The sequence below is a fragment of the Desmodus rotundus genome, chromosome 7, assembly GCF_022682495.2.
Source record: "Desmodus rotundus isolate HL8 chromosome 7, HLdesRot8A.1, whole genome shotgun sequence".
In the NCBI taxonomy this organism is placed as follows: Eukaryota; Metazoa; Chordata; class Mammalia; order Chiroptera; family Phyllostomidae; genus Desmodus; species Desmodus rotundus.
In genome coordinates, this window is record NC_071393.1 from 110,713,118 (window position 1) to 110,740,768 (window position 27,651).

General features: G+C 43.8%; 1 protein-coding gene and 1 non-coding gene across 4 annotated transcripts in view; both read left to right on the forward strand.

Moving 5' to 3' along the window:
• GARIN2 (golgi associated RAB2 interactor family member 2) overlaps positions 1 to 24,300 on the forward strand; it is a 33,474-nt gene extending 9,174 nt beyond the window's left edge. Inside the window, exons 3-8 of one of the 3 annotated variants that reach the window (XM_045201786.2) lie at positions 1,877 to 2,052; positions 11,057 to 11,256; positions 11,913 to 12,441; positions 15,000 to 15,247; positions 18,457 to 18,485; positions 24,238 to 24,300. In XM_045201786.2, the coding sequence (XP_045057721.2) occupies positions 1,894 to 2,052; positions 11,057 to 11,256; positions 11,913 to 12,441; positions 15,000 to 15,247; positions 18,457 to 18,485; positions 24,238 to 24,260 (1,188 nt within the window). In that variant the 5' untranslated portion in view covers positions 1,877 to 1,893 and the 3' untranslated portion in view covers positions 24,261 to 24,300. Of the gene's footprint in view, positions 1 to 1,876; positions 2,053 to 11,056; positions 11,257 to 11,912; positions 12,442 to 14,999; positions 15,248 to 18,456; positions 18,642 to 21,122; positions 21,199 to 24,237 lie in introns of those variants that run through there. The other 2 variants (XM_045201785.2, XM_053928885.1) reach the window with 2 other exon arrangements.
• On the forward strand, positions 19,521 to 19,644 carry LOC112312087 (small nucleolar RNA SNORA31). Its single transcript, XR_002975534.2, has one exon. It is a non-coding gene; the product is annotated as a small nucleolar RNA SNORA31 (small nucleolar RNA).
• Positions 24,301 to 27,651: the final 3,351 nt, after the last annotated feature.

Consider the following 27,651-nt stretch of genomic DNA (forward strand, 5'->3'; position numbering starts at 1 on the left):
TCTTTGTCTCTCATTATGCTTACAATTTTTAAGATCACAAGCCAGTCATTTCATAGACTTTCCCTGAATTGGATCTTCCTGCTGTTCCCTAATGCTGGGGTCCAGGCCACGCATCTTTGGGAGGAACGTCTCCGGAGGACGCTGGGTGCTGCCCGCTGCACCCTGTGGGGCGGCACACTATTTTGATCTGTCCGGTTGCTGACAGTGTTCGCCACTCAGTTCATTAGGAGGCGTCTGCCTGTCTTCATTGTAAAGTCACTTTCTCCCCCTTTGAAGTTAATGAATACCTTGGTTTGAACTGTGTAAATATTCTATTCCTCGTCGATCTTTTAATTAATTAACTAATATCAGAATAAAGCCTCATGGTCTCTTATTGCATTAGATCAGTTCCCCCGGATGTGATCTAATCCCTTAGATCAACCCTTCCACCATCCTCCCTCCCACTTGGATGCCGCCTCACCCTGCTGGCGCTCTGATTCCTTACACTGGGCTGCACCCCTCTCCTGGTAATAGACACCCTCTTGTCTCCCTTGGGTTCTGGGCTGTAGCTCCCCACTCTCCCCGCTACGGATTCCTGCCTCTCTTGGTTTAGCTAATGGATTTAGAACTACATTGTTCAGGAAGGGACAGGAACAGAAAGAAGGGGAAGGATACCTTCTGTATCCTTTGATTCTCCCTCCTTTTTTCTCTTTCCCATTCATCCCAACCGATCCTGACCCCTCTAACCTTTGCCAGTCCTCACATCCATCTTTCCAAGCACTCAAGGCAGGATTGAATCTTGAGCAACAACATAACGTCCTCCAGTCCGACCATGAGGGTCTTGTCCCTGGTGTGTAGGGACACTTGCAAGCTGTGCGATGTTGGGTAAATTACCTTCTGTCTCCAAGCCTCAACTGCATAGTATATGAAGTGAATATGTTAATAATGCTACTTCATAGTCTTATCAGAATTAAATGAGGCAGGACATATAAAGTCATTATTGTCTCCCACAAAACAAGCACTAAATTAAAATTCTGTGGGTTATTATTTCCCTTCCTCTCTGTTCTAGATGGTAGTTGTTTTATATTTCCCTGAGTGTGTTTTTTTGTGGTGGTGGTGGTGGTGGTGGTTTTGGGGTGGTTTTGTTTTTTTTTTTGTCTCATTCTTATCATATTTTGGTTTCTCTGGATTAGTTTACTTTCTGGCTCTTCTTGACTCATGGTACTTCCAGTATGGTCATGCTTGAGATGCGCTAAAGATGAGATCTAATGACATAGAGCCATTGTTGGCTGGTGAAGCAGTTTCCGGAGAGAGAGCAGGAGATGAATAACTGACATTGATCAGATCAATACCAGCCCCTCCCAACCGAGAACTAAGCTTGGTCACGGGTGAATGATCAGGAAGGAATGTTCTCGGTTTAATATAGTTTGACACCCTACTTATAAAAAAATGAATTGTGAACCCTGAATGATGGAAATGGTACTGGTGCATCAATTGGGAAGACAAGGATTAATGGTTTGGGGTACACCGGGCATACATTGGGAGGCCTCCTAGAGAGGCCTTCCCTAACCACCCTAATTAATTAGCGTTGCCAGCGCCACACCCCAGGCGCTTTCTATTCCACGTATCTGTTCTAGAGTTTTCGTAGCCCTTATCATCCAACACCATTTTTTTTGCCTGCTCACTCCATGTTCCCCACAGAGCGCAAGCCGCAGGAGGGGAGGGACCCTATCAGTCCCGCTCACAGGCGTCTCCAGTGCGCAGCACCGCACTTAGCGGATCGTAGATGCTGATGAAATTTGTTGAACAAATGAATGAATAAGTGAGGCTCCTTATGTGTTACATTAAATTTTCTCTGCATCTGTTCATGGTGTGCCCACTTCGTCGGCTTCCTGAGGTCTGTGTATAAGCACCATGAAGAAGAACAACAGGAAGTCTACCGCGAGGATCCGTGAGCAAGAAGCCTTCTGCGTCCCACCCTTGCATGGTCCTGGAGGTTTCCAAAACATGATGGATGGAGGGGAGTATGCCCCTTTTGTGTCTCCGCCCATGTTAGAGGGCAACTTTATCCAGGTAAATATTCGAGCCCTGAATTATGTTGTACTAACTTCAGTCACTAACTTACTCAACAATGAACAGCTTGGGAGGAGAATTGCTTTAAATGTGACAAGGGGGTGTGTGATACAATTAAAGGGGTCAGTTTGGGAATTTAAAACAACTGAAAATAATTATACTGTTGAAGAAAAATTCATTTCAAATTTTCTCAACTCTAACCTAGGAATTCTATCCTGATTTTCCTGTAATTGTCTCTCATAATCTAGCCAAAATTACATGAAGGGACAATAGTCATTTTTAGGATGTCCTGCCATGGGAAAGGACCCCCTTGGTCCTTTCTTAGACCTAGAAGACATTTTAAAGCATAATATCTACAACACAACTAGGGTTTAAAGCAAATTTTCACTCTTAGTTCTGAAGGTAAAATATAATTGTCAAATTGTGCCAGAGAGAAAAGTTTCCTTTCAGAAAAACGTACCTATATTCTGGCACGTCACCTAGGCAGGAGGTGACGCCTCAATGAACACTAATGTTTAAGTGATACCCCAGAACACACGGGATTAAGTCATAATTTTATATACTTTACTTTTCATATGCTTCTTTCCTGCTGACAATCTTTTTATTTCATTTTTTGCACTTCTTCTGGCACACTTTTCAAATAACCTTTGCATGTTCTGATGAACACTGGGGAGCAGTCAGCATTCTACATTCCATCCACGGCCCCTCAGGCATAATTAGAGAAGGTTATTCCCTTCTGTAGACCCAACACGTTTAAATGAAAAGAGAACAAAAACTACCTCAAATAGAATGCAAGAGCCTCAGGGCATCAGCTCACCCTCAGGGAGCCACCCAGGACCCAGGCCCTCTCTTTCCTCTGATGCCTGCAAGTTAGCTCCGCTCCAACACCCCATGCAAACGGGACAGTGACAGCTCCCAGCAACAAAAGAGATGCCTCTTGTTATATGCGAGAGCGAGATCTCTCGTTCCAGGAACTGACGGACTCAGACTCTTAAGAGATTTATAGATGGTTTATTGGCCAAACAAAGTTTTTACCTGCGCAGGGGCGAACTCTCCGATGAGAGCCGCGCCAAACGCTCACAGGCTAGCTCTTTTATAGGGTGAGGAGCAAGCAAGCAAGTTACAAAAGCAGGAGTTGCTGTTATCTCTGCATAGCTCTTGGCTCTGGAGGAACATTAACCAGATGTTAAAATTTTCTTTTGAAACCCTGTCTCCTGTCGATAAGAACCACCTGTCCCACTTAATTTGTACCCTCAGTTTAAAGATAAGGGTCCAGACCCGAGATGAGTCCGGCACCCAAAGTTTTATGGCCCTCTAACTAATTGGCTATAACTCAGAATGAGCCCTCTGCAAATCACGTATTGTTTACCTTTACTTTGGCCGACAATGTTGTTTCTCTCCCCTATCTATTCTGGTGACCTTCAAGAGGTTTTCTGCTTAGCAATGCCTATAATTGCCTAGCTCTCTTTCCTAGCTCTCAACATTCCCCCATTTCCTTGTTGGCACTTATGAGTCAAATCCTTGAATCATCTTCTTCATGGGGAAGGATAGTGTAGGGCTGGGCCAATACTATCAGCTTGACGGTCTCTATCCTTTCCTTAATAAAAGACGTAAGCTTATTAATGACGATGGGGCTACAAGTTAAACAGGAGTATAATTAATAAAGGCCTACTAATAGAGGAAATCAGGGTAGTCAGCTATGGGGACATCTTATAGATTCCTGTGTACTATGTTGGTTTTTCTAGCTTTTCTTGTTCTTTCAGTCTCTGGGTTAAGACCTTAATACTATCTCTAATTATCCCTGAATGATTAGCATAAAAGCAACAAGTTTCTCCTAATGCTGCGCATAATCCTTCTTTCCTTAAGAACAATAAATCTAATCCTCTCCGATTTTGGAGAGCTACCTCTGCCAATGAATCTACCTGTCTTTCTAAATAAGCTACTTGATCTTGCAGCAGAGATATGTCCTTAGAGAAAATCTGCAAAAGCTGTCTCAACTCTAATTCTCCCTGAATGAGGGCTGCAGCACTGAGTGCGGTGGACCCTAAGATCCTCACAGTGGCTACTATGGGTATAAGGGGAACTCTCTTCTCCCTAGTCCTGGAGGGGAGAACAAAATCTGGGTTTCCTGCATAGATACACTTGGGGAATTATGTACCCAGTTACACAAAACTCTGGATAAGAAATTGGTGGCAAACAATGGTACACCTTGAGTTCTGGATCCTATTACAAATCCCTTCTTGGGGCCCTCCTCTTGGCTGCACCCTGCTTCAATCCTTCCTTTCAGATATATAACCCCTTTATAATTATATAAAGGACAATGGACGAAGGTCTCATCTTCTTGTAACTGCTTCCGGCTGGACATGGACGTTGTCCTACCTAACCTTGGGTCAGGGGTGCCCTGAAAGGGGGTGCAGCACGGAGGGAGTCCTTTCCTGTAAGGGGAAGGACCTTACAGAATCCAAGTCAGTTGGCTGTCACTGCAAAGTTGCAGGCTCGGTGTCCAAAGGCTGGCCTTACTGGACAGTTGACATCCTCGTTGTATTCTGGAGGTGAAAACAGACTTGGCAAGAGAGTTGGAAGGCACAATTAAATCATAATTACTGAATAACAAAGGCAGGCACCTAGGTAAAGAATGGCTCATCTGGAGGAAGTTGTATGAGACATGCTACACCTATCCAAAACCCTGTGGCTCACTACACTTCGCTCGGGCTGAGGGGAATATACCAGGATTTCCCTCCTTTCAGATCTCTGGGCCCTTTCTGTCTTGGCTATTAGGACAGAAAAGGGAAGATAAGCTCTGAAGTGAAGCCTACAGACCGCTCAAACCCTTTAAAATTTCCCATGTCCTGCATTACTTGCTGTGCTAATTTTAACCCTCCACCGACCGTAGTGAGTTCATTGTAGCCCGGCTTCCTTCTAAGTTCATAACAGGAAACCTGGTGATTGTTTTGCTGTAACAGCACTAATTTCTTCAAGCCTGGCCTCAACATTCCCCCCTTTCTCTTGGACGATGGGTCAAACCCTTGACCAGTCGGTCTGGGGTAACTTAGTATATGGTTGGGACAACACTATAAGCTTTATAGTATCAATTCTGTCCCTAATGAAATTAAGAAGCTTGTTTATTTGCATAAACACACTAAGAGCAGCCTGGATCGCCTATGATCTTTAAGTTCACTTTGCTGGAACTTACTCAGGGAACCTTTAGACTGACTTTAGTCTGCCCCTCAGGGCATAGAAGCAGAGCCACACATCTGCCACCTGGCTTCGCCTGTACCAGTCGTTTTACTTAAATCCTTGAGGCTTCTATTGTGCCTACAGGTTCCTTTTTAGCCGTCTTTCAGGAAAGCAACCTCTGTTCCTTCCCTGGAAAGACTGCCATGAACCGCACAATCAACCAAGGTACCAGGCTTCTTCTCGTGGGCTTTTGCTAGCTTCACAAGTCAATCCTAGTTCCTCAGGGCTTCCTGGTGACAACCAGAACCCAGACATGCCTCCTTCAGGCGTGACATTCCAGTCAAAGCATCGGTTAACAAACTATTAATGACTGGTCTTAATGGATTTATGCAGAGAAACCTTATGTTATTACTCACTCCTTCAGAATGCCAAATTCTGGAGGGATCAAGTAGGGAGAAAAATACTAAGTGCGAAGGAAAATCCTTTTCCTTCTGATATCTACTAAGATTGCATCTCTATGCCTTATACCTTCTATTACTGGCCCTATACACTTTCTTTCCAAAACTTTCATAAACTTTTATAACCTTTTATATACCTTTTCACAAACCCTCTTCTATCTTCACAGCTTCGTACAGACCTTCTGCAACATCTACTAACCTTCTGTATCCTTTTATACATCTTTATTTATATATCTTGTACTTTCCCTTGTTCACTTTCCCTTGTTTCACTACAGAGTGTGAAGTTTTAACTATCCCTGGAATCCTCAATTTTCTTTTTAGAGAAGATACAGAACAAAATCTAAAACATAGACAGAGTTCTATAAGAACAGTACACAGGTAGAGGCATCCTCTTGCACCGGTGCGTCTACTGGGGCCTCCACAGAGACATGCTATTCAGGTCCCGTCTCTTGGCAGAGACATGCTCCTTTGCCTCAGGCTGAAACACATATCAGGCCTAAATGACCCTTCCTGGGTCCCGAGTGGCAAAGGCATTCTCTCTAACCGGTTACAGGCGACCTTTGCTAGGTCTTCAGGTGACCCTAACTAGGTCTTCAGATACAGGGGGTTTCTGATTAGAAACGGAAGCAAAATGAAACTACATTCCTATAAAACCAGAAAACAAGTAGTTGAGGTTTCCTTTCCTCCAGGTTTAAAAACTTTTACAATCTTTCTATATATTTTTGCCTATCCAGATTTAACTACAGTTTACCTTTAATTCCTGCTCCTTTCCCACCCTGGGAAGGACTGCAACCTTTTACTCAGCACTTAAACTCAGTACGTGGCAGCCAAAAGTCCCTACCAGTACAGGCATCTTCTACTCAAAGTTCCTAGATATGCAGGGATATCCTGCAGCTTTTTGAAGATTAGACCTTGCAAACGCCCCATCAACTCCGCCCTCTGGGCTGAAGTTCCTTTTGGCAGGGCTTGCTGCCAAATGACTTCAGTTTCCGTGGTTACCGCAGCCCCGCGTACCGCTGCCCTTCCCTAAGGAAACTACTGCTATCCGAGAACAGAGTGAGCCCTGGTTTTTCGTATGCCTCATCCCGCAAGTCTGGGCGCACACCTGTGACCCGCTCTAATATTTCATGGCAGCTATGCATGATGGTTGGATCAGGGGCTGGCAGCAGGGTGGCTGGATTCAAGGCGGCGCTTTTCAGGAACTGGACTGCTGGGGGATTCAGCAACTGCACCTGGTACTGAGTTAGCCGTGCATTAGACAACCAGCGATCAGGAGAGGATTTCAAAATTCTCTCTATATGATGCTCCCCAATTACCTGCAAATTCTGTCCAAGGGTGAGCTTGCTGGCCTCCTTCACTAGCATGGCTGTGACAGCTAAGCTCGTAAGCAGGCTGGCTACCCTGAGGCTACTGGGTCCAATCTCTTGGACAAATAGGCCACGGGCCTTCTCCAGGGTCCTAAAGCCTGGCTCAGCACTCCCTTTGCAATGCCTCCGTTTTCTGCCACGCACAGCTGGAATGGCTTTTCTAAATTTGGCAAGGCCAATGCAGGTGCAGATACCAAAGCTGCCTTAAGCACCTCAAAGGCTCGGTTCTCTTTTTCAGTTCAAGTTATATTTCCCTCTTTTCCCCTCGTAAGTTCATGGAGAGGCTTAGCCAATTCTGCAAACCCTAGAATCCAGAGGTGGCAATATCCTATTGCTCCCAAGAACTCCCACACCTGCCTCTAGTAATCTTTCTAGGAAAGCAGCGGGAGATTCCTCCCTCCCCTCGATCACTTCACTAATCTTCCTAAAATTGGTGGGCTTCCTAGCGGCTGCCTTTAATCCCCTCAACAGAGCCCTGCGATACTGAAGGAGCGCGTCCCTTCCCCCGCTCGTGTTAGGGTCTCAGTCAGGGGGCTGACTGGGCAGGATATCCTCCACCTCCCTCCTTCCCGCCGCAGTCTCTCCCTCTTCCCCCATAACTGCCTTGGCGGCCCCTGAGAGTATTCTATCCCTCTCCTCTGAGGTAAAGAGGGTCTGTAAGATCTGCTGGCAATCATCCCAAGTGGGCTGGTGCATTCTAAAAATGGTCTCCAGGAGGGAGATTAAACCCTGAGGTTTCTCAGAAAACGGGGGGTTCCGATGTTTCCAATTATATAGATCACTAGTGGAGAAAGGAACATATATCAACTGAGAGGGTGCTCCGGCAGGGGCACCCGGTCGGGGCGGTGCCTCACGGAGTGGCAGAAGTGCCGGAGGTGCTGGGGACACTGGAGCCTCCTCCCCTCCGTAGTCCCCCCTCGGGTGTGAGGAAGGCTCCCGAGTGTCCCTCCCTCCTCCGGCTGGGCAGAATGCGGCACCTCCCTCCCAGGGCAGGGAGGGAGCGCATTCAAGGGGTCTAACACGTCCTCCCCAGGTCCTGGTAGTGGGGGGGGTAGAGTTTAGGCACCCTCCGCTCTCACAGCGAGGAGGGCTCCAGGAATTTCTTTTGCTTCCTCTTCCCGCGGCTAACAGAGCCGTTCTTCCGCGGGAGGCACTCCTTCTTAGACATTTCTGAATATAGCCTGGCTTGTCTGGGGCTATGTCTACCCACACATCGATGTAAACTATCTGATCGGGGTGTGGGGCTCTATAAACTGTGGCCTGAACTGCAAACAATACCGGGAGGTCGAAAATTCCCTCTGCAGGCCATCCGACACCAAAAGTCGGCCACTCTAGTTGGCAAAGAGTCCGCAGGAACTCCGGATCGAGCTGCATGCTCCCGTAGCCGCGTGCACGGCGCTGGAAATCAGAAAAGTTATTCAAGATGCAATCAAGCAGGGAGTTTGGGGTGGACTCCCGCTGGCCCATTTTCATAAGGGTTAGTTTCACATAACTGAGACAAACAAACAAAACAAAACAAACAGAAATGACAATTTACTTTCACTTCGTCCGCCTGGCCTCTCCTCTCGCGAGGACTTAGGTCTGTCTTAGCTAAGGCTGCCCGCGTAGAGTCCGGGTTAAACTCCCAGCCGTTATGCCATATGACAGACTAAGGAACCGCAGGTTAGGACCCACGCACGCTCCGTAGGCTGTTGCCCGTGGAGCCACACACTCTGTCCTCACACAATCAAACACAATGTTCACACTCCTATTTAGACATACCGCGGTTGTCACACTCACACATCGCAGCGCAGCGCAGCGCAAAACGAAACTAGTTCCAGATGCGACGGCGCGCAAAATGAAACTGTTACCAGACGCGACAAAAAACCCTTGTCGCGGGGAGCCGAGCTCCCCCTCCCCGGGGAGCCAAGCTCCCCGTCCCGAGGGCGTCCCCTCGTCTCTGACTCCCGAGGGCGTCCCCTCCTTGGGAGTCCCCTGGGTGGAATTCCAGTGGCGTCCCACCTACCACCTCAGGGCCCAGACCCCCTGGCCAGGTGTTATACCGGACGGACCATCTCCCGGCCCAAATCCAAACCGGTCTAGACCTCTAAAACTCAGAATGAGGATCCTCGTTGTCGCTTACCCAGTCTCCCTTTCAGTTCCCAGATGGAGAATCCCGCTGGGGCCTCCAAATGTTATATGCGAGAGCGAGATCTCTCGTTCCAGGAACTGACGGACTCAGACTCTTAAGAGATTTATAGATGGTTTATTGGCCAAACAAAGTTTTTACCTGCGCAGGGGCGAACTCTCCGATGAGAGCCGCGCCAAACGCTCACAGGCTAGCTCTTTTATAGGGTGAGGAGCAAGCAAGCAAGTTACAAAAGCAGGAGTTGCTGTTATCTCTGCATAGCTCTTGGCTCTGGAGGAACATTAACCAGATGTTAAAATTTTCTTTTGAAACCCTGTCTCCTGTCGATAAGAACCACCTGTCCCACTTAATTTGTACCCTCAGTTTAAAGATAAGGGTCCAGACCCGAGATGAGTCCGGCACCCAAAGTTTTATGGCCCTCTAACTAATTGGCTATAACTCAGAATGAGCCCTCTGCAAATCACGTATTGTTTACCTTTACTTTGGCCGACAATGTTGTTTCTCTCCCCTATCTATTCTGGTGACCTTCAAGAGGTTTTCTGCTTAGCAATGCCTATAATTGCCTAGCTCTCTTTCCTAGCTCTCAACACCTCTCATCTTTACACCCATTTGCGAGGGTTCGGAATCCTTTCCCAGAGCCACCAGCGGACCCCCACTAGTGTCTCATTGGCCAGGCCTGGTCACATGCCACTGCTGAAGGCAAGCACTGGCAAGGGGATGGGTCACCACGACTGGTTTAGGTCAATCACAGTATAATCCCCGGCTTGGGGCACCATCCCTGAGGGGTGGGTATGGGACAAAACCAGAATTCTGTTCATTGGGAAGAAGGGGGATGGCATTGACTAGATCAATTAATAGTGTGGCCTGCAACATCTTTCAGAGTATATTTGTTTTTAAGTGGTTTATTTATTTATTTTGAACCAGTTATTGTACAGCGGAGAAACCAAGTGTTGCTGGAAGCCTCTCTGGCTTCCTTCACATCCCTGTCCACCCACTTCCCAGTTTCCTCCTCTTCCAACTAGCAGATTTTACTGGCCGAGAGTCTTAGGCTTTGGGGCTATTTATTGCACAAGCAGCTCCTCAACCTGAAAGTCTACGCAGCCAGTTTGTTCTGGTCCCACCTTGCTCTGGTCTCAGTGAGAGGCCCTTGCTCAGGGGACACTTCTCTGAGCAATGTCTGGCCGCCTGGTGTTTAAGAAGTTTGCAGGTGGTTGTTCAACACAGCCATTATTAAAACTTAAATTATATAAACTTTTAAAATTAAATTATATTCAAAACAAAGGCAACAAATACTCAAAACTCATCATTCCTATTATTTCACTACATTTTACTATTATCTATGCTCTTCCGGCTACGGATACCAGAGTTTGGCAAAGGTCAATAAAGACTTTTGTGAAAATCAGTTGGCTGAATGGAATTTAAAACAAAGGGTGTTGTATATCACTGTTTGTAAATTGTGTGCTTCTTATGTTTTATATCAGTAAAATGTATGATAAACATATGTGTGTGTACCTTCCAAGAGACTGTTGTTACACATTCACCAACACACCCCTGCCCACATCCCCTTCTAAGTCAAGTCTCCCATTCCATGCCCGACAGCACAGCGTCCTGAACTTGTACTGGGTAACTCTTCTTCCAATAGTAATAGTGACAGAGCTGTTTAATGCTCACCTTCCCTGGTGGACGTCCATGGGTCAGGCACCATGCCTGCCCTCTCACTGTGAATGCTCCAAGAATTCCCGTGAACACGTGAGTGAACCAATGCATCATACGGCTTATTGCTCCTTTATTGCCTACACAGCTCAGGCCAGCAAGGTTGTCGGGACCATGCGCTTTGTCAGAAAACCTCTCTTCCTGTTCTCTGTCTGTCTTAGGTCAACAGGAGAGGTGAGTCCATTTACCTGCATAACAGAGCCAACTGGGTGACAGTAGGCATCTGCTCTTCCAGCCACGGCCGCAAGACCCCCAGTGTGATGCTGCTAGCCCACCTGACCCCCACCGCCCGGAAAGATACAGAACCCCTGTTTAAAAGCCTCCTGACATCTCATTTTCCTGCAAAACTGGTGCTCACCAGGTGAGTTACAAAGGAAGAGGTGAAAGATGTTTTAGAAAATACGCTTTGCCCCTGAGGAGCTAAAAACATAAACAGCTGCTCCAAGGGAGCTTCTCACTGGCCATGAGGCAAATGGCCCAGTCGCGCCCTCAAATTCTGAGAAAATAGCGCATGGCAACCTGGCAGCAGCCAAACAGAAGGTTAACTTTTCTTTTTAAATTAAACTTAAGTAGCAGGAACTCAAGACTCAAACTGCCTCTCTAGAACATGCCCCTCTCCCCCAGCATCCCAACTTCTATCAGAATTATCTCCAGTCTTGTCTCAAGCCACCGACTTGCTATATGACATAGAGCAAGTGGCCGAAGTTCTCTAAGTCTCAATTTTGCAGAATGAAATAGGACAACCTCTTGGGGTGAATAGCTGATACTCTGATTTTTTTTAGTACATCAGAGCCCTAGGAGTGGGATTCAGGTAAGATGAGCCCCTAGGACCAGACCTGGGAACGTGGTGGCTTCAAGAAGGCACCGCCGGCCCCATGCCTGCCCCTGCCCAGGCCCTTGTGGGAGGCAAGCCTGTGGTCCCAAGTCTCACTCTTCAAACTGCTGTAAGACATCAATGGAAAAGCCTTTGATAGCTTTGCAGTCAGGCCTCCAGATGACCTGTGCGTCTGTTTGCAGGTTCCTCCCCCTGCAGTTTGTGACTCTGTCTGTGCACGACGCAAAGACGATGCGCCTCAAAGTAAAGCTGGTGAGTGGCCGAGCCTACTACCTACAGCTCTGCGCCCCTGCCTACAAGCAGGACACCTTGTTTTCTCAGTGGGAGCAGCTCATCTCCCTCCTGAATCAGGAGAAAGCCAGAGCTTCCAAAGTGTCGGAAGTCTCAAGCCTCTCGGAAGTCACCAATAGCACAGACATCACGGGCTCCACAGACATTGTGGACATTGCAGCATTCACAGCTCTGCAGGCCCTGCACGCGCACCCAGGCCCAGACCCCACACATGCTGTAGAAAGCGCCGAGTTCTCGGAATTAACAGTCATCACCGACATCACCGATGTCACAGATGTTCCAGAAAATGAGGTCGCTGAGGCCCCAGACATCAAAATTTTCACAGAAGTCACAGAAGTGACAGACCTCCATGATGTCACAAACAGCTCGGAGGTCAAAGTGGTATTTGAAAATGACGACATACTACGGGCCAAGGAAAAGGTATGTGGCATGGCAGACTTTCATTGTTCACTGACCAAAGGTAAGAGCGATCACCCAGATTCTGGTTAGCTACATGATGTGGATCATCAAAATGCCGTGGAACTCGCTCTGAGTCACCCGATTCCAATAATGAGATTGGAGCCCTGAACCCTGTTGGGATGGAGTCGTCAGGTGTCTCCTGAAATAGGTAGTGACCATCCTCACCGCCAAACTTACTGCAGTGTGGGAAGGCTGTGGTGGGCTGGGACCAGCCGTGGGATCGGAGTCAGAAGGCCTGGGTTGGAATCTTGTCCTGCTGCAGAGCAGTGTGGGTAAGTCACTGAGCCTGTACGAGCCTCTGTCTCCTCATCTCTGAAACGAGGATGTTAGAACCTTGGAAGGGCTCTGTTAAGGTTTAAATGTGGAGGAGGAGGCAGCACATTGAAGGGTGGGGTGAAACTTCAGCAGGTAAAAGTGAGGGTGGAAACAGGACACTAAAACACCACAAGGAGTGGCTGTAGGAAAGGTCAGAAGTGGGGGAAACCCAGAGCCGCAGCCAAGCACGGTTGGTTCAGTTCGGCTGGAGCATAAGATACGCGCAGAATATTTGGATACGGGATGATACGTTGCTTGCAAACCTTGCATGCCAAAATAAGAAGTGTGGGTTTCAGCCTTTGGGCAAAGCCTAGCCACAGTACCCCTTTCTGGACAAGGTCTGAAGGAGCTGTGTTTTTAAAAGATTAATTTGATGGCAGAATGGATTGTAGGTAAAGAAATCAGTTTGAAGGCTACTGCAGAAAACCTCGATGGGGCCCACAGTTTTTAAAACATGACAAAGGGCAAGGAAGAAGGTTCAGAGAAGAAACTTCCAGTAAATACAGTGGAAAAAGTTTTAGCCTGGCTAGTAATCAAAGAGATGCAAACTTTTAAAAAACCTGACCCTATCAAACTGTTAATTAAAACGAAAATAGCCAATGTTAGTAAAGCTGTGGTCAACATGGAATTCATACGGATTCCTGGTATGAGAATGAGAATTCTCATGCTAGGGATGAGAATCGGTGCAAACTTGCTTGCAATCATTATGAATCAAGAACCTAAGAATGTTTATAACCTTGGACTCACTGATCCCACTTCTAAGAATCTTTCTAAAGGAATTAATTAGAAACAGGAATGAGGATTTAGCCATAAAGATGTTAATCATACCACATCTATACCAGGTTTATTTAAAAAAATGAAAATATGGTCGTAATCTAAATGTCCACTACAGGGGAAATGGCCACGCGGACTGAAACCCATGACGGGCAGTCCCCGTATCTGTCTCACTCAGGACTGACCTCAGTGCACATCTGGCTAGAAAACAGGCACTTACTAAATATTTGTTAAGTGAGTGAATACTCTGTAGCTATTAAAATTGTTGAAGAGCTTTTCTTTACTGGAGAAATCTTCGTGATATAGAGTGAAAAATTAATATAATTCCTACTATATAAAAATACTTTTAAACACGTTAAGACAATAGAATAGGGAAAAGTCATATTGGGATGGGGGGGTCATAGGCAATTCATGTTTTCTTCACGCTTTTCTGAATGTTCTGTTTCCTAAAATAAAAACTAATTTTTAACTAGAATAATTCAATTTATAATAAGGGGAATGCGTAAAATAAATAGTTAAGCGGAAAGTGTAGGATATGAAATGAAAATCTAATCACAAAGTATACACATACAAAATAAATAAATGGACAAAAAGACCAAGTGAAATGTGCCACTGGAATAGTTATTTCTGGCCAATGGCATCAAGCAAGCAATAATATTCTTCCTTTCAGTATATTTCTTATAGGTTTTTTAAATTATTCTGTAATAACTATATATGACTTTTGTTGTCAGACAAAATGAAGTTTTTAAGGAAGGACACTGTTGCATTATTTTCAAGGGAAGGTAACGGAGATGACGGACTAGGGAGGTGCAGGTGGGAGGGCTGTTCCAGGGTCGTGGTGCAGGAATGGCTGACCCACGCCCCAAGGCCTGAGAGAGGTCCCGAGGGAGGCAGTGAGCCACCGAGAGGTGGTGCATTCACAGAAACCAGGACGTTAGGAGAACAGGAGAGAATTTAGGGTATTCAGTTTTAGGTAGAAGTCATAAGCCTTTTGAGATCTAGTGTTATTATGAACTTTCAATCCCTCTCACCTATTAGATGCTCTTAAATCAAGAACAACCTCAGACTGGGCAGTAGGTAGCAAGGTGTTTCTAGAAAACCTTCCTTTCCTTGGCAATTCAGGGAGAGGAGGTACCGTAATTAACTACTAATTTTCTTGTGGGAGGTGCCTTTGGGGTGCACGCCCCCATGGGCTTTTCAGTGTGCTGTGTCAGGGCCCCAGGTTGCCAGCCTCCAACACCTGCCCAGCCAACTGGGCCACAGTGCCACGTGGAGCCCCATTCCCTCCTTATTGCCCCTGCACGCTCCGGGGCGCTCAGTAAATCGGAATGGAGTGATGGTTACTGTTTTAGACATGGCTCCACAAAAAAATCTGTTTTTATATAATGCCCTTCTGTTACCTGACTTGCTCATGCTTATTATATTCAAAGGAAAAAATAGAAAACATCCTGAAGCCTGGCAATCTACGAGATACAGAAAGTGAGAATGAGTTCAAAGCATGCTCAGAACACATCAGCATCTCAAATGTAACTCTGACTTTTGAAGGCGAAAGATATTTTCATACTACCTTGACTCCAGGAGAAAGTGAGACAAATACATTCAAAGAGATGAGTGATAAAACCTCAGAAATAACGTCAACTGGTTTTAAAAGCACAGCTCTCAAGGCTGAAGAATCCAGGTATGAGAGACAAGGAAATGCCTGGGGATGCTAAGATGTGAGGTAATCAAATGAGCTCGTGCTTGAAAGGCCCCGCCACTCAGGCGTTTGTTGCCGAACATTCTCAGATACAAATACAATACAAGCGAATGGCATAGTCAACTCTTGATTATCCACATTTGGCTCAACCTCGTCTGATATCGCACCCACTTCCCACACCATTCACTGGGCATTCTGGGCTGGCTGGCTGGGGTTGCCTCTGCTGAAGACAGAAGACCGGAATCACAGGGTCCACATTTTGGGGTTCGGAGACTCGAGTTCTAGAGGGATGATGGGTACTTTTTCTTCTTTATACTCCTCTATACTTTCTCCTCCATACATCCCTTATACTTTTCAACATTTCCAACTAATAATTTCATCTGAAAGAAACTGTTTTCACAATTTGAATATTCCATTGCAAGATGAATGGGAGAGGACACTATACTATTATAAAGATAAAAGTTAATCTATCATTCTGGAGTAACACCTAAAAAGAAACCTGAGAAAAATGTAGATCTAAATGCTTATATTAGCAAAAATGAAAATGAGGGATGCAATGAATTCTGTCTAAATTCTTTTTAAATATAAAAAGGGGTTTTTATGGGTTTCGACGCATGCATGGTGACACGTATCTACCATCACGTACAGAATAGTCTCATTACCCTAAAAATCCTCTGAGCAATAGATTAGCTCTTGACGGCTTTTTAAAATATTAAAATTGTGAGATTAAAATAGTTTTACAATGAAAAATGCTCTACAAGTGCAAAGTTGTGTTAGTTTCACTATTATGATCACTTTAGAAATGAAAAAATTTTTGGCCTTAAATAGCAAAAAACAATTTACAGAATCTTAAAGATAAAAGGGATCTTGAAGGTTAGCAAATCCCAAATTCTTCAAGGCCCCGCCTGCCAGTCTCTCAGCTTCCTGTATCATTTATCTGCTGACTTTACCAGGGAGGAGATTAAATAGATACAAATTTAAAACACAAAGCAAAAACCAAATTTCGGTTTTAAGTAATCCTCTTTAGCCCAATTTAATCAAGCCTGGATTCTTTTTTTCTTGCCAGGGTGCATCAGGAATACAATTAGTAGCTAGAGCCTATTTTGAAAATGTTCATTATGAATGATAGGTGCCATCTAAGAACAGAGTGGAATTCACTGGTGCTTTACTCCTGGGACAGCATTCCTTGTAAAACAGTGTAAGAGCTGGAGGACTGCGCCAGGCATTGTGAGAGCGATAAATAAGTTCTACGTATTTTTCTTCTTCAAGATCATGAATTTCGGTGACATTTCATAACCATGTACTTTGGAACAATGAAAAAAAAAATTAAACAATGACCTTGTTAGATACTTTGTCCTCAAATTCATTATTCTTTAAAATGTAAATTCAGAAACTCAAATCTAGATGAGTGGAAGACTACGGAACCCGCTATAATGTCACTTGAGGTCCTTTGGAAGTGAAGGATTTACTTTGCAAAGCATTAATATTCCTTTTCATGCCTTAATAATAGTACTAGTGTGACTCTTCCCTTTGCTTTATGGAGGATAATGGCAGGCTTTATTTTAACTTGCACCTATTTAAAGTACATTTATTTTATATTTCTCAGTCTCTTGAAAACTTTTATCATTAAGCTTAATCTTCATTTAAATCACCAGACCTATTTAGTAAAGGCTACATGAACATTTATTTGCAAACTCCTCAGAAAATTACTAATTTAACCTTTACTTTGAAAAGATCCATTAGTAGAACTGGAACTGGATGTATTTGCCAGAACCCTTGAAATGGATTGTAATTATGTCCTCGTACTTACCTGTGAAGGTATCATCTAAGGGTAATTATTTTCCTGAAACACTTTCTTTTACTCAAACAGCAACAGTTCCAAAATATTTATTGAAAGTGTGACAAAGAAACAAAGATTTGGTGAAAATTAAGTGAGTTAGGTTTATATTTTAGCATGCCAATGAGGTCAAGAACATAAGTACTTTAATTATTATTATTAACTTTTAAAATTAGGAGTGCAGAAAACAAACTTCTTTATCCAAAGATATTTCTGAAAGTAAAATAGTCTGAAAAACTGACAGCTTCTCTCCTATTTTAGCCACTAAGCCATAAGAAATATAATCACCCGGGCAAATACTTCACCTGTGTTGGGGAAAAAAAATAATTTTTCTTCTACCCTTCAAGTTCATCTAGCTGGTCTAATAATCAAATTAACATGAGACAGATTAACAAGAGCAAATAACCAAATTCATTACATATGTACATACATGGGTTCCCTGAGAATGTGGGCTCTCAGACAGACTGGGCAGTTGAAGTTCGGATGCCGTTCTAGACCAAGAAGAGGGAGGCAGGAAGTAGGCAACAGGTAGAGGAGAAAGAGCAGACATTAGGGAAACAGATCTGGCCAGGACCCCCAAAAGTGATGCGACCCGGAGGGGAGTCTAAACCCCAGCTTGGCTTGGCTTCTTCCCTCCTACCACACTGAGACCATCTTACGACACTAAGGTGACATCTCCCCTCCTCCGAGCAGGTTTTCCTATCTGAATTCCTGTAGGCAGGTGGGGGGGGGCGGGGATCAAAGGTTCTCTCTGGGTCTTTTGTTTCTTAAAAATAACCAGCTTAAAATAATCAATATTTCTAAAAGGCGTATTTTGGGGCTGACAAACTCTGCTTCCCCTCACCTGCAAGATTCCCAGGCACTGTGGCCCCATCAGGGCCACTAGAGACCGTGAGGAAGAGCTGCCAGCCCCAGGCGCCCGTCCACTCCTGAATCTCCCCCCAGCCTCTATGGAAGCTTATATCCCCACCACAGCTGACTGTTTAGGTAAGCCCCTGAGCGTCTCTCAGGCCCGACTCCAAATAAGTTTTCAGGGGCTGGAGAGGAAACAGAATAGGGACGCCCCGGCCTCACTGAGTGACAGGTGACAGACAATAAAAATACAGTATATACTATTACACACAATTTGCTTGTACGGCTGTTACAGGTGGGATAGCTTGCATGTTAGAGGAATTTAGGTAACTCTACTTCAATGGGTTTTATCAACACCAACGCCCGCGCTGTGCTAGTCATGTGTCGTGACTACCTACAAAGCATTTAGAGAATGGTCAGTTATCTCACACCTAGTCATTATTTTCTAAATATTTGTGGTTACACTGGCAACATTTTTGAAACGTGTTGTTTATTTTTACAGGAACATGAGAACTGATGCAAACACTTCAGGTATGGAACAAATTCCACGACATTTCTCTGAAATCCCTGGTATCCAGGAGTCACCTCCGGGTCCCTGAACAGTGTACTTGAGAGCAAAGGAACCGAGCGAGATGTTCTGATGCACTCGTTATCCTGCCTTTGCTCCATTCGGAGGGTTTCACACTGCAGGGCCTCTCCGCAAGCCTGTGCTCGTGCTGTCTTCCAAGTGGGAGGCTTCTCTTCACATTTTTCTGTCTGGTAGAGTTCAGTTTCCTAGTTCCCAGTATCTAACTCTCTGGGCGTGAACCACTCCCAAGCTAGCTCTGCAGGCAGAACCCAAACAATAGGGCCCCTTGTCCTTGCTGATTTGGAAGGGGAGTGGTCCACGACTAAATCTCTTGGTAAATCTGAAATCATCTGGCCCCTCTTTTCTTCCTACTTTCAGCTCTGGCCTCTGCTTTGCTGTCAGGTGATACCATTTAACGTTTTGTTTGGCAGTTTCTTCTTTACAAATTCTCATGTCTCAGGATTTTAAAACTGTAACACAAGCTTCTAGTGTGGGGGTTGTCCTCTGGGCACCAGTGGAGATCGCTTCCCATGCCTGCTGCTGACTCACTTCTAAGTTACTGTCTAACCCGGGGGTGGCACAGACCTCAGCTCCAGTCATGCACACAAAGAACGTCACGGAAGGAACACAGAGGCACATTTCACTGGACTTCAGTGGAGAGGGGAAAAAATACTTCCACTTTAGAAACCAACACTAAAAGGCATTTTTAGCCACATTTATGAGTCCTCCTCAAAAAGGCAAATGATTAAAGGATAGGTGTTTGTACAGATGGGACCTGTCTCTGGGCCTTCCCACCGGGCTTAATGTCCAAAGTGCCAGATCGACTTCACTGTAGTGTGACTTCACCTATATTACAACCCACAATATTGAGCCTGAGAACATCGTAGGGAAATGCTATTGTGGTTTACAAGAAAAATGCAAAACCTCCTTTGTAGTATATCGAATTTTCATTTATCAATTTCTACCCCAAATGTTATTTCAAAAAGAAACCAAAGTGATTGCATCCACCGATGGACCTTAAACAATCTGTTGTTCTTTTGGTTTGCACTGGGATGCGAAAGAAAAAAAATCCCTGCGCTTTCTGTCTTTGTGGCAGCCCAGATTGAATAGGGGACTACGTCTGCCAAAAAAACAAAAAAGAAAAGAAACCAAAGTGAATTTGTAGAAATTCCAGAGATGTCCAACTGGCAAATATTTTCCTCTCATTCTTCAAAGGCAAAGGATCCACCTAGCAGCAGCCTTATCACTAACACGTAGTGCATCAGCACATAACTGCATGTACTCTGAAGCGCTCATTATTTAAGCCATGGAAACTTTACATTAATGTACGACGTCAATAGTTTTATCTTCATCCTACACGTGACCGATTCTTTCACTTGTCTTGGCACAAACTCAATTTTGTTCAACTGAACAAGCACTCGATACCTATCTATTATATATGAGGTACTGGCAGGCTCTGGAAGAGATCAGAACTAAATAAATAACAGGACATATTACCTGGCTCAAGATATGTGCACAAATAACATACATGTTAATGGTATAGGCACTTTAAGAGAAAAATGGAGAACCTACTTTTAGCTTAAGAGAGAAAATCATGAAAGATCCTCTGAAGGAGGTGGTCTGTGAGTTGGAGAAGGGGGAAGAAACAAGAACACCCAGGGTACCGAGAATAGTGAGCAAAACCAAAGGGAGGGGACAGTGCTGGGCCTGCTCATTTCCAGGAATAATGAAAGATGCAGCCGGAAGGCAAGGCAGGGGCCAGGCTATGCAGGTCTTGGGCTGTGCTAGGGAGTGTGGATATTACCGTTTGGTAGGTAAGGAGAAGGCACTGGAAGAGACAGAAATGACAAAACTAGTGTTATGTTTCTAAGAGAAGCTGGCGGAGACCAGAGATAGGAAATCATCATAATAGTCCTGACGAAGGGTGCCAAAGCCTTGGGCCAGGTAAGAAGCAGTGAGACTAAAGGAAATGATTACAGGGTCAGAAAGATTTGTTGACTAACTACCTGTGGGGAAAGAGAAAAAAACTGAAGATAACAGAGTTTGGGAGGCAATGTGACTAGAAAGTAGTGCGTCCATGAAATAGGCTGGGAGAGGAATTGGAAGAATTTGGGTGCGTGAAGAAGTCTACTACCAAACACAGAACTTAGAAACAAAAGCCTTGGATTTGGCCTCTAACTGAAACTACACTTCCTCTGTTTCCCGGATGCCATATTGAATCTCTCTGGGCCTCAGTTTTCTCAACTGTCAAATGTGTGTGCATATGGGTGGGAGAATGAAGAGGGCGTGATTAGCTGTCTCCGGGCCCTTTCACCTGTTAAGATTTTATAAGCTGCTATGTTTGCGGTCGTGGTGGCCCATCTTTGTGAACATAGCAGGCAGCTTGAGACAGGGCTCTGGAAATGAGGAGCAAAGCAAGGAAGTCCACGTGCAGCAAAATTCCACCCTGAGCTTGTTAAATCACAAGGACGGTACAAGATGCAAACCTGGCATGCAGTTTTCACAAAAGTATTAATGATTTTCCCTGTTTGTTTTCTTTCACATACTTTCCCATTCTTTCCATTTTTCTCTTCTATATCTTCCCATTTTTCCTTACTTAGGATTGTATAGTTTTGCAATTTTCCCTCTGATTTGCATTTCCTTCCCCTTTTTCACTCTCTGAGTCCCTTCGTTTTCCCCTTTCATGCTCTCTCCCTCACACTTAAAACTCAACCCCAAGAAAAGCAAAGACTAGTAGAATCATAATCCCTCGTCCTATTGAATTTAGACTGAGTGTAGACTAACACTGAGTCTGTACATCTGATTTCCACCCTGGGCAGAAGCCCGAGTAATACGTTCCCACTGCTGTAAAACAAAGTCCTGGAACCATGAACCTCGCCAGATTTACATTCACCCCAGTCTGGGCAACGGCTAGCTGGGGGGCCGCAGTCTCTAACACATCTCTCAAACCTCTCAGCAGTTTAAACGAATCACCCTTTTTCTCTTTTCTGAATCAGACTTTTGGTAAAGTGGCACTTCAAATGTCCTTTTACAAAAACGCTACAAGGCAGGCCCCGGTTAAACCTGTCGCTCGGGATGCGGGTCCATCTTCCTTCCTGACTTTTCCATTTATCTTCCTGGGCTTTATTCTCCTTACCTTTGCTGATTTCTTTACAGTGAGCCCACACAGTAGGCTTATCTATGGTTCTATGTTATTTTCCAAGGTGAAAAGAAATGAGACAAATAATAGAGATTCAAGAAAAGAAGAGGGGAAAATATTTATGAAATACTGGGAATGCCCTCCGCCCCCTCCCCACATTTCTTTGATTACAAATCAAATTCCTTGGAATCCTCAGCAGCCAGGTTTATTCTACCTTGATGAAACCCGGAACTTGTTTGTGAAATTTAGCAATGGGCTCCATTGGAAAGAATAAAGACATTTTTGATGAGGTGGCTAAAACACCATTTGAATTTAAGACCCAGAATAAAATTCCTCTCCTTTTGTGCCTTTTTTCTCTCCTGCTTTTGGCTTTTTCCTTTCTTCCTCACTCCCTGTCTTCCTCTTTCCCCACCATTTTTCTTTTTGCTCTCTGGTTCTCTCCCCCATGCCAAACCCTCTTCTGGAGCCTGTGCCTCATTTGTGTCCCCCTTTCTCAGGGGAATGGATGTGAGGAAAGGAAAAGTAAAACAGAAAAAGAAAAGGCCAATGGAAAAAAAACATGTAAGACAACCTAAAGGTAATTTTTTACGATTATAAATCTCTATAGATAAAGGGGTAGACATGACACTTTCACAGAAAGTTGTCAATAAATTGAACCTTTTAACATTGACTATCATTGCTTCTATTGTAGTAACAATAGAGGTGGACTGGAAAGTTGAGGCTTGGTTGGGGTTTCTGCTCCCGCATCCATCATGGGTCCAAATGCAGCAGCCCAGGAAAAGAGGGAGCTTCAGATAAGGCACCGGAAGAGAATTACTTGCTTTTGCTTTTACTAGCGATTCCCTTCATCCTCATTCCTACTCTTCCCCTTTGCCTCCCTCATCATACTCTTTCCAAACATGCTTTCTTAGATTAGCCAACACAACCAAGGCCTCTTCTTTCATACCCACATTATGAGAACATTCACAGAGTACCTACCGGGCTGCCACGTACAGCTGTGCAAACTGTGCGCTGCCTGGTGTCGGGGACCCCAGTCGCGCTCTGCGCACAGTGCGTCACCTGCATCGCTGTATGTGACCCTGGCCTGCTGTATGTACATTTCTTTGAGACACTAGCTGGCAGTGAACGACTTAGGAGTAGAACTTCTCTCGGCAGTCTCTCCCAACATAGCTAATGTGTGTATGTTCACACATGTGCATACTTAGGGGGTGAGTTCACAGAGTTTAAGGGAAGATTAGAGAAGCAGGAATGGCCTTGGCAGGAACCACATGCCCATCTCATCAGAGCTCTGGTGATGGAATGGAGGTGCCCACCCTTCTGTCCCTCCTCTGTCACTCTGCCACCAAAGGCTGCTAGTTTAGCACCGCGCACTTAGTTTAACAGGGCCCCACCCAGATGCACACCATGGGCCAGAGGTTATGCACCAGCGGAAAACAATGTGGCCAAAAAATAATCAATGTCCACACAAAATAATCCCCTGGCATCCACGTATACGCCTTTGTCTTTGCCTATTCTTTTGTCACTTCCATTTCCGCTTAAGTATGTTCTTAATATTGCTCTGTGGTCATGGTGGACAGTGGCAGGGCGGCACTCAGGGTGACATGTGCTGGTTCCTACATCCACCTGGAGAGAGTCCCAAGCCCTGCTAGCTCTCAGTGCAGGGTGGGGCAAAGGTAGGTGTATAGTCATTCATATGGAAAATAATACAATAGCTAATACATAGTAACACAAGAATAAACACTCTGTTTTTCATACTCACAACTGTAAACCTACTTTTGCCCCACCCTTTAAATTATACAATTTAGAGAAAGAAATTCCTTTAAAGATAACCCAATATGCTCTAATGATTTCATCCTTTGATTGATATATTCTATCACAGTGGCATTTCAAATATTGGGGCCTCATTAAGAACTGCAAATGCAAGGAGGGCAAAAATGATGATAGATATTTATACCATTTTAAATTTTGACTTCTGAATTTTAGAAAGTGGCTCCCAGATATTCAAGCTGTGAATTGCTTATGTATGGGCAAAGGCAGACAATTATTTTAAATGGTGAAAAAACAGTTTGTTACTAATAAAGACTCCATATTACTACCGAAGTAATTTGGAAGTTATTTGGCCCCTTATTTCCACAAGCATATATTACGCGCATGTGAATCTCATGTACCTGTGACTTATTTTAGGGCTCAGTTTAGCACAGATCCAAAACTTGCAAAAAAGTTCAATGACGTGTCTGTCTATAAGTCTTAAAGAATAAAAGCCCATCATCTTAATCTTGACATCTTGATTTATTAGACTCTCACTTGGGTAGAAATAGCTTAAAACAAAAATTTTAAGAAAGGTAGAGGTTCCTCTTACATTGCTTCAACCTCTAGATTTGAAAAATGAGTGCTTCTCTGTCCAAAGGATCTTCATTGTTACATTAAGAAAAGCTGTACTATCAATGTAATTTTACTTATTTCAATCACTTATTTTATACATAGTTTTTAAAGCTTTTTACTTAACAAAAATAACTTTATTCTGTATTTCAGACTTTTGAATTCATTGAACTGACTTCTCCGTGTTTTTTTTTCAGATAAGTGCAAACCACTACACTAAAAAACAAGCGCAGCTCAAGAAATGACAGTCAACAATGGGAAAAACAAGGCAGTGTCCTCCACACAGTGGAAATAAAGGCTCATACTGATCACTAAGTATTTGCACGCACGCCAGTCTAATTTGTTAAATCTTAATCACTGTGGATGTCGATCTCAAAGGAAGGTAGCAAAGTATATGCAACTATAAGGTTTTTGATTCATAAACTCAATTTTCATCCGTTAGACTTCTTTTCTTTGGGGTCGTGGGAAAATTTGTTATTCTCTTTGGCTTTACTCTTCTCGACTGGACATTAGCCCAGGATTATGTTATTTCTAACATCAGGCACTGTGGTGTCCTTGAAGGTGGGGGCCACGTTCCTTCCATCTTTGTGTTCTAGCCAAGCACCGGGCCTGAGAGACAGTATTTATGGAATCAATGAATGCCATTTTCAGACAGGTTTTAACCCCCATACTTTAAAAAATAAAGAAACTAGCCTTGGCTGGTGTGGCTGAGTGGATTGAGCGCTAGCCTGTGAACCAAAGGGTCGCTGGCTCAATTCCCAGTCAGGGCACATGCCCGGGTTGTAGACCAGGTCCCCAGTAGGGGGCGAGCAAGGGGCAACAACACATTGATGTTTCTCTCCCTCTTTCTCTTCCTTCCCCTCTCTCTAAAAATAAATAAAATATCTTTTAAAAAATTTTAAAAAATAAAGAAACTACAGACAAACCCATCCAAAAAATAGTTTGGATTTTTAAAAGCCACCACTTATCCATTCTCAAAAGGCTGCCAGTCATCCAATAATGTGCTTTTCATGATTCTCAATCTTCACAATAACCTGAGGATATTATTACTTTCCTGTTTTACAAGACAGATGGTAAAAGCGAAGCTTAGCGAGGTTAAGTTACTCGCTCCACATCATACAGCTAACACAATATGCACACTATCACAGTGGCCACGATGTTGAGAAGAGAAAATATTGGTGGAAAAGAGCCTATTGCAGCAGTCCAGGCCGAAGATAGTGATGTTTTGGAGTCGGGTGGCGGCAGTGGGTGTGTTGAGGAGTGGTTAGGTTCTGGGTGTGAAGGTAGAAATGGAAGGGTTTCCTGATGGATGTGGACCTACAGTAGGAAGAAAGCCTGAACGACTGGAATAGTAAGATTACCATAGACTGAAATAAGGAAAACCAGACAAACATGTTAAATTGTTAATGATCATTAGAAATTTAAATGGAGATGTTGAGCCAATAGTTAAATAAACAATTCTGGAGTTACGGCAGAAGTGCAGGCTCGAGACAAATTTAGAGGTGATAGTGTGTAGATAGAATTGAATGCCACTGAGACCTATGCAATCACGTAGGTAGTGAGTGATAAAGAACATGATGATAAGAATAAGGGCAAATAATTAATGCATATAGCGCTTGGCATGTTCTAAGCACTTTGCGTAAATAGATTCATTTAGTCTTCATAACCACTGTGAGAGATCGCTACTTCTATTACCAATTTATACATGAGGAAATTGGATCTTGAAGAAATTAAGTGACTTTCTTCTGAGCAAACAGCTAGCAATTGGTAGAAATAGGATTCAAACCCAAGCAGAAAGAAATAAAATATTAAATATTAGAGCCCTGGGACACCCCAACTTTTCACAATCAGGAGACAAAGAAGAACCAGCAGAGGAGACTGAGAAGGAGGTTCCAGTGGGTAGAAAGAGAAGCTAGAGTGGTCAGGCTCCCAGAAGACAAAATAGAGAAAACACTCAATGGCATCAAATGCTTGCTGACAGATTGAGGAAGACAAGGACTGAACGCTGACCTTTGCATTTCGCTAAGTGGCTCTAATAGGTGACCTTGATAAAGGCTGTTTTGAAGCAGTGATGGAGTTAAATCTCAATCAGAGTGAGTCCAAGACAGGATAGAAGGGACATGAGAGTTCATCTTTCTGGAGCTCAGCACAGATATACTACCGCAGACCCAGTTGGAGGTATTCACTTATGGATATGAATTAAAGTGGCAGCTGACATTTGTTACATAAACAGATTTGATTGGGAGCTTGGTGAGGAAAAGGTATGGGTAATTTTATAGTCCCTTTTTAGGAGATTAAACCTGATTTCCTTCCTCTTGGCATTCAGGCTTGGTCTTTCTTTTATTAGAAAAATTTCCAAGCTCCAAATTTGCCTGCCTTCTCTCTCCAAAATGAAATTTCTCCTGGACCATGTTTTATTTGTCTACACATCCTCAGCCTAGCACAGGACCACCCAAGAAGGGTACAAATTAGAGTGTGATAAATGACTAACATTCTAAATATTGAGTACACTACTCTGAAGTTACTGTTGACTACTTACGTTCCCATAATAAGCCCATGCTTTTCTGCGTGCTTCACTCATTCGAACTGGTAAAGTTTTATCTTTGTAAAGCCACGTATAAGATCTTGATTTTCCTATTACTGTGGGTATTTTAATAGGAGTTTATTTTCTCACCCTGTCACTCTCCCTCCTCATTAGACAGCAAAGCTCCTCCTGTATAAGACTGGACCATTCTTTGAGTCCACGGAGCCTTGTTTTCGTTTACTATATTCTATTCTACCTCCACGAACTTGTCCCTTTGCCCACCTTACTTCCTTCTTCCAGGACAGGAAGTGTCACGTTTCAGTTCCCTGCAGCAGAGTACGTAGCACGTAAGAAGTACTCAGTATATGTGTTTTGAATTAATGAGTGAATATTTATTATAGTCAACTGAGTTGAATGACACGCACCTGTACTGAATGATACTGATGCTAAACCCACCAAAGACAGTGGGACCTCCCATTCCACATGGTGACAACTGCATAATGTCCTTAGCTTAGGGACATAGTAATTTCAGCTAGATTTATGAAAGGTTAAGAAGTACTAAAAAAATCAAAATAATAACAACTAAGCCCAATTAAATTACAAAATTTCATGGTTTTTGGTTTGCTCTTTGGGCTTTTTTTTGGAATTTAAAATCTTTTAGATATTTATTTAATTATTAATATACCTACTAATTTGTTTCATAACTTCTCATATCTCAACCAGTGAGTATTCTTTTAATTTATATCATTTCTGACCACCTGGTTTATACAATTATAAATGATTAGGCTACTAATTCAGTTATGAAAACTTTGGCTTACACCCATACATAGAAGTGATAAAACCAAATATAATAATAGCCTTAGTTAAGGATTTCACATATAACAGTGAATGGTAGAATCTTGAAAACTGAGATTTCAGATCTGTTGCAAATGGCTAAAATGCAATATGAATATATTTCCCCCAGGCTTTCAACACAATAAAATGGTACAACATTTTATTACATAAACATGTAATAGAGGTTGTTGCCATGTGATAGGTTAAGCAGATACCAAGAGGAGGAAGGAGGAAGGAGGAAGGGTATTTACTA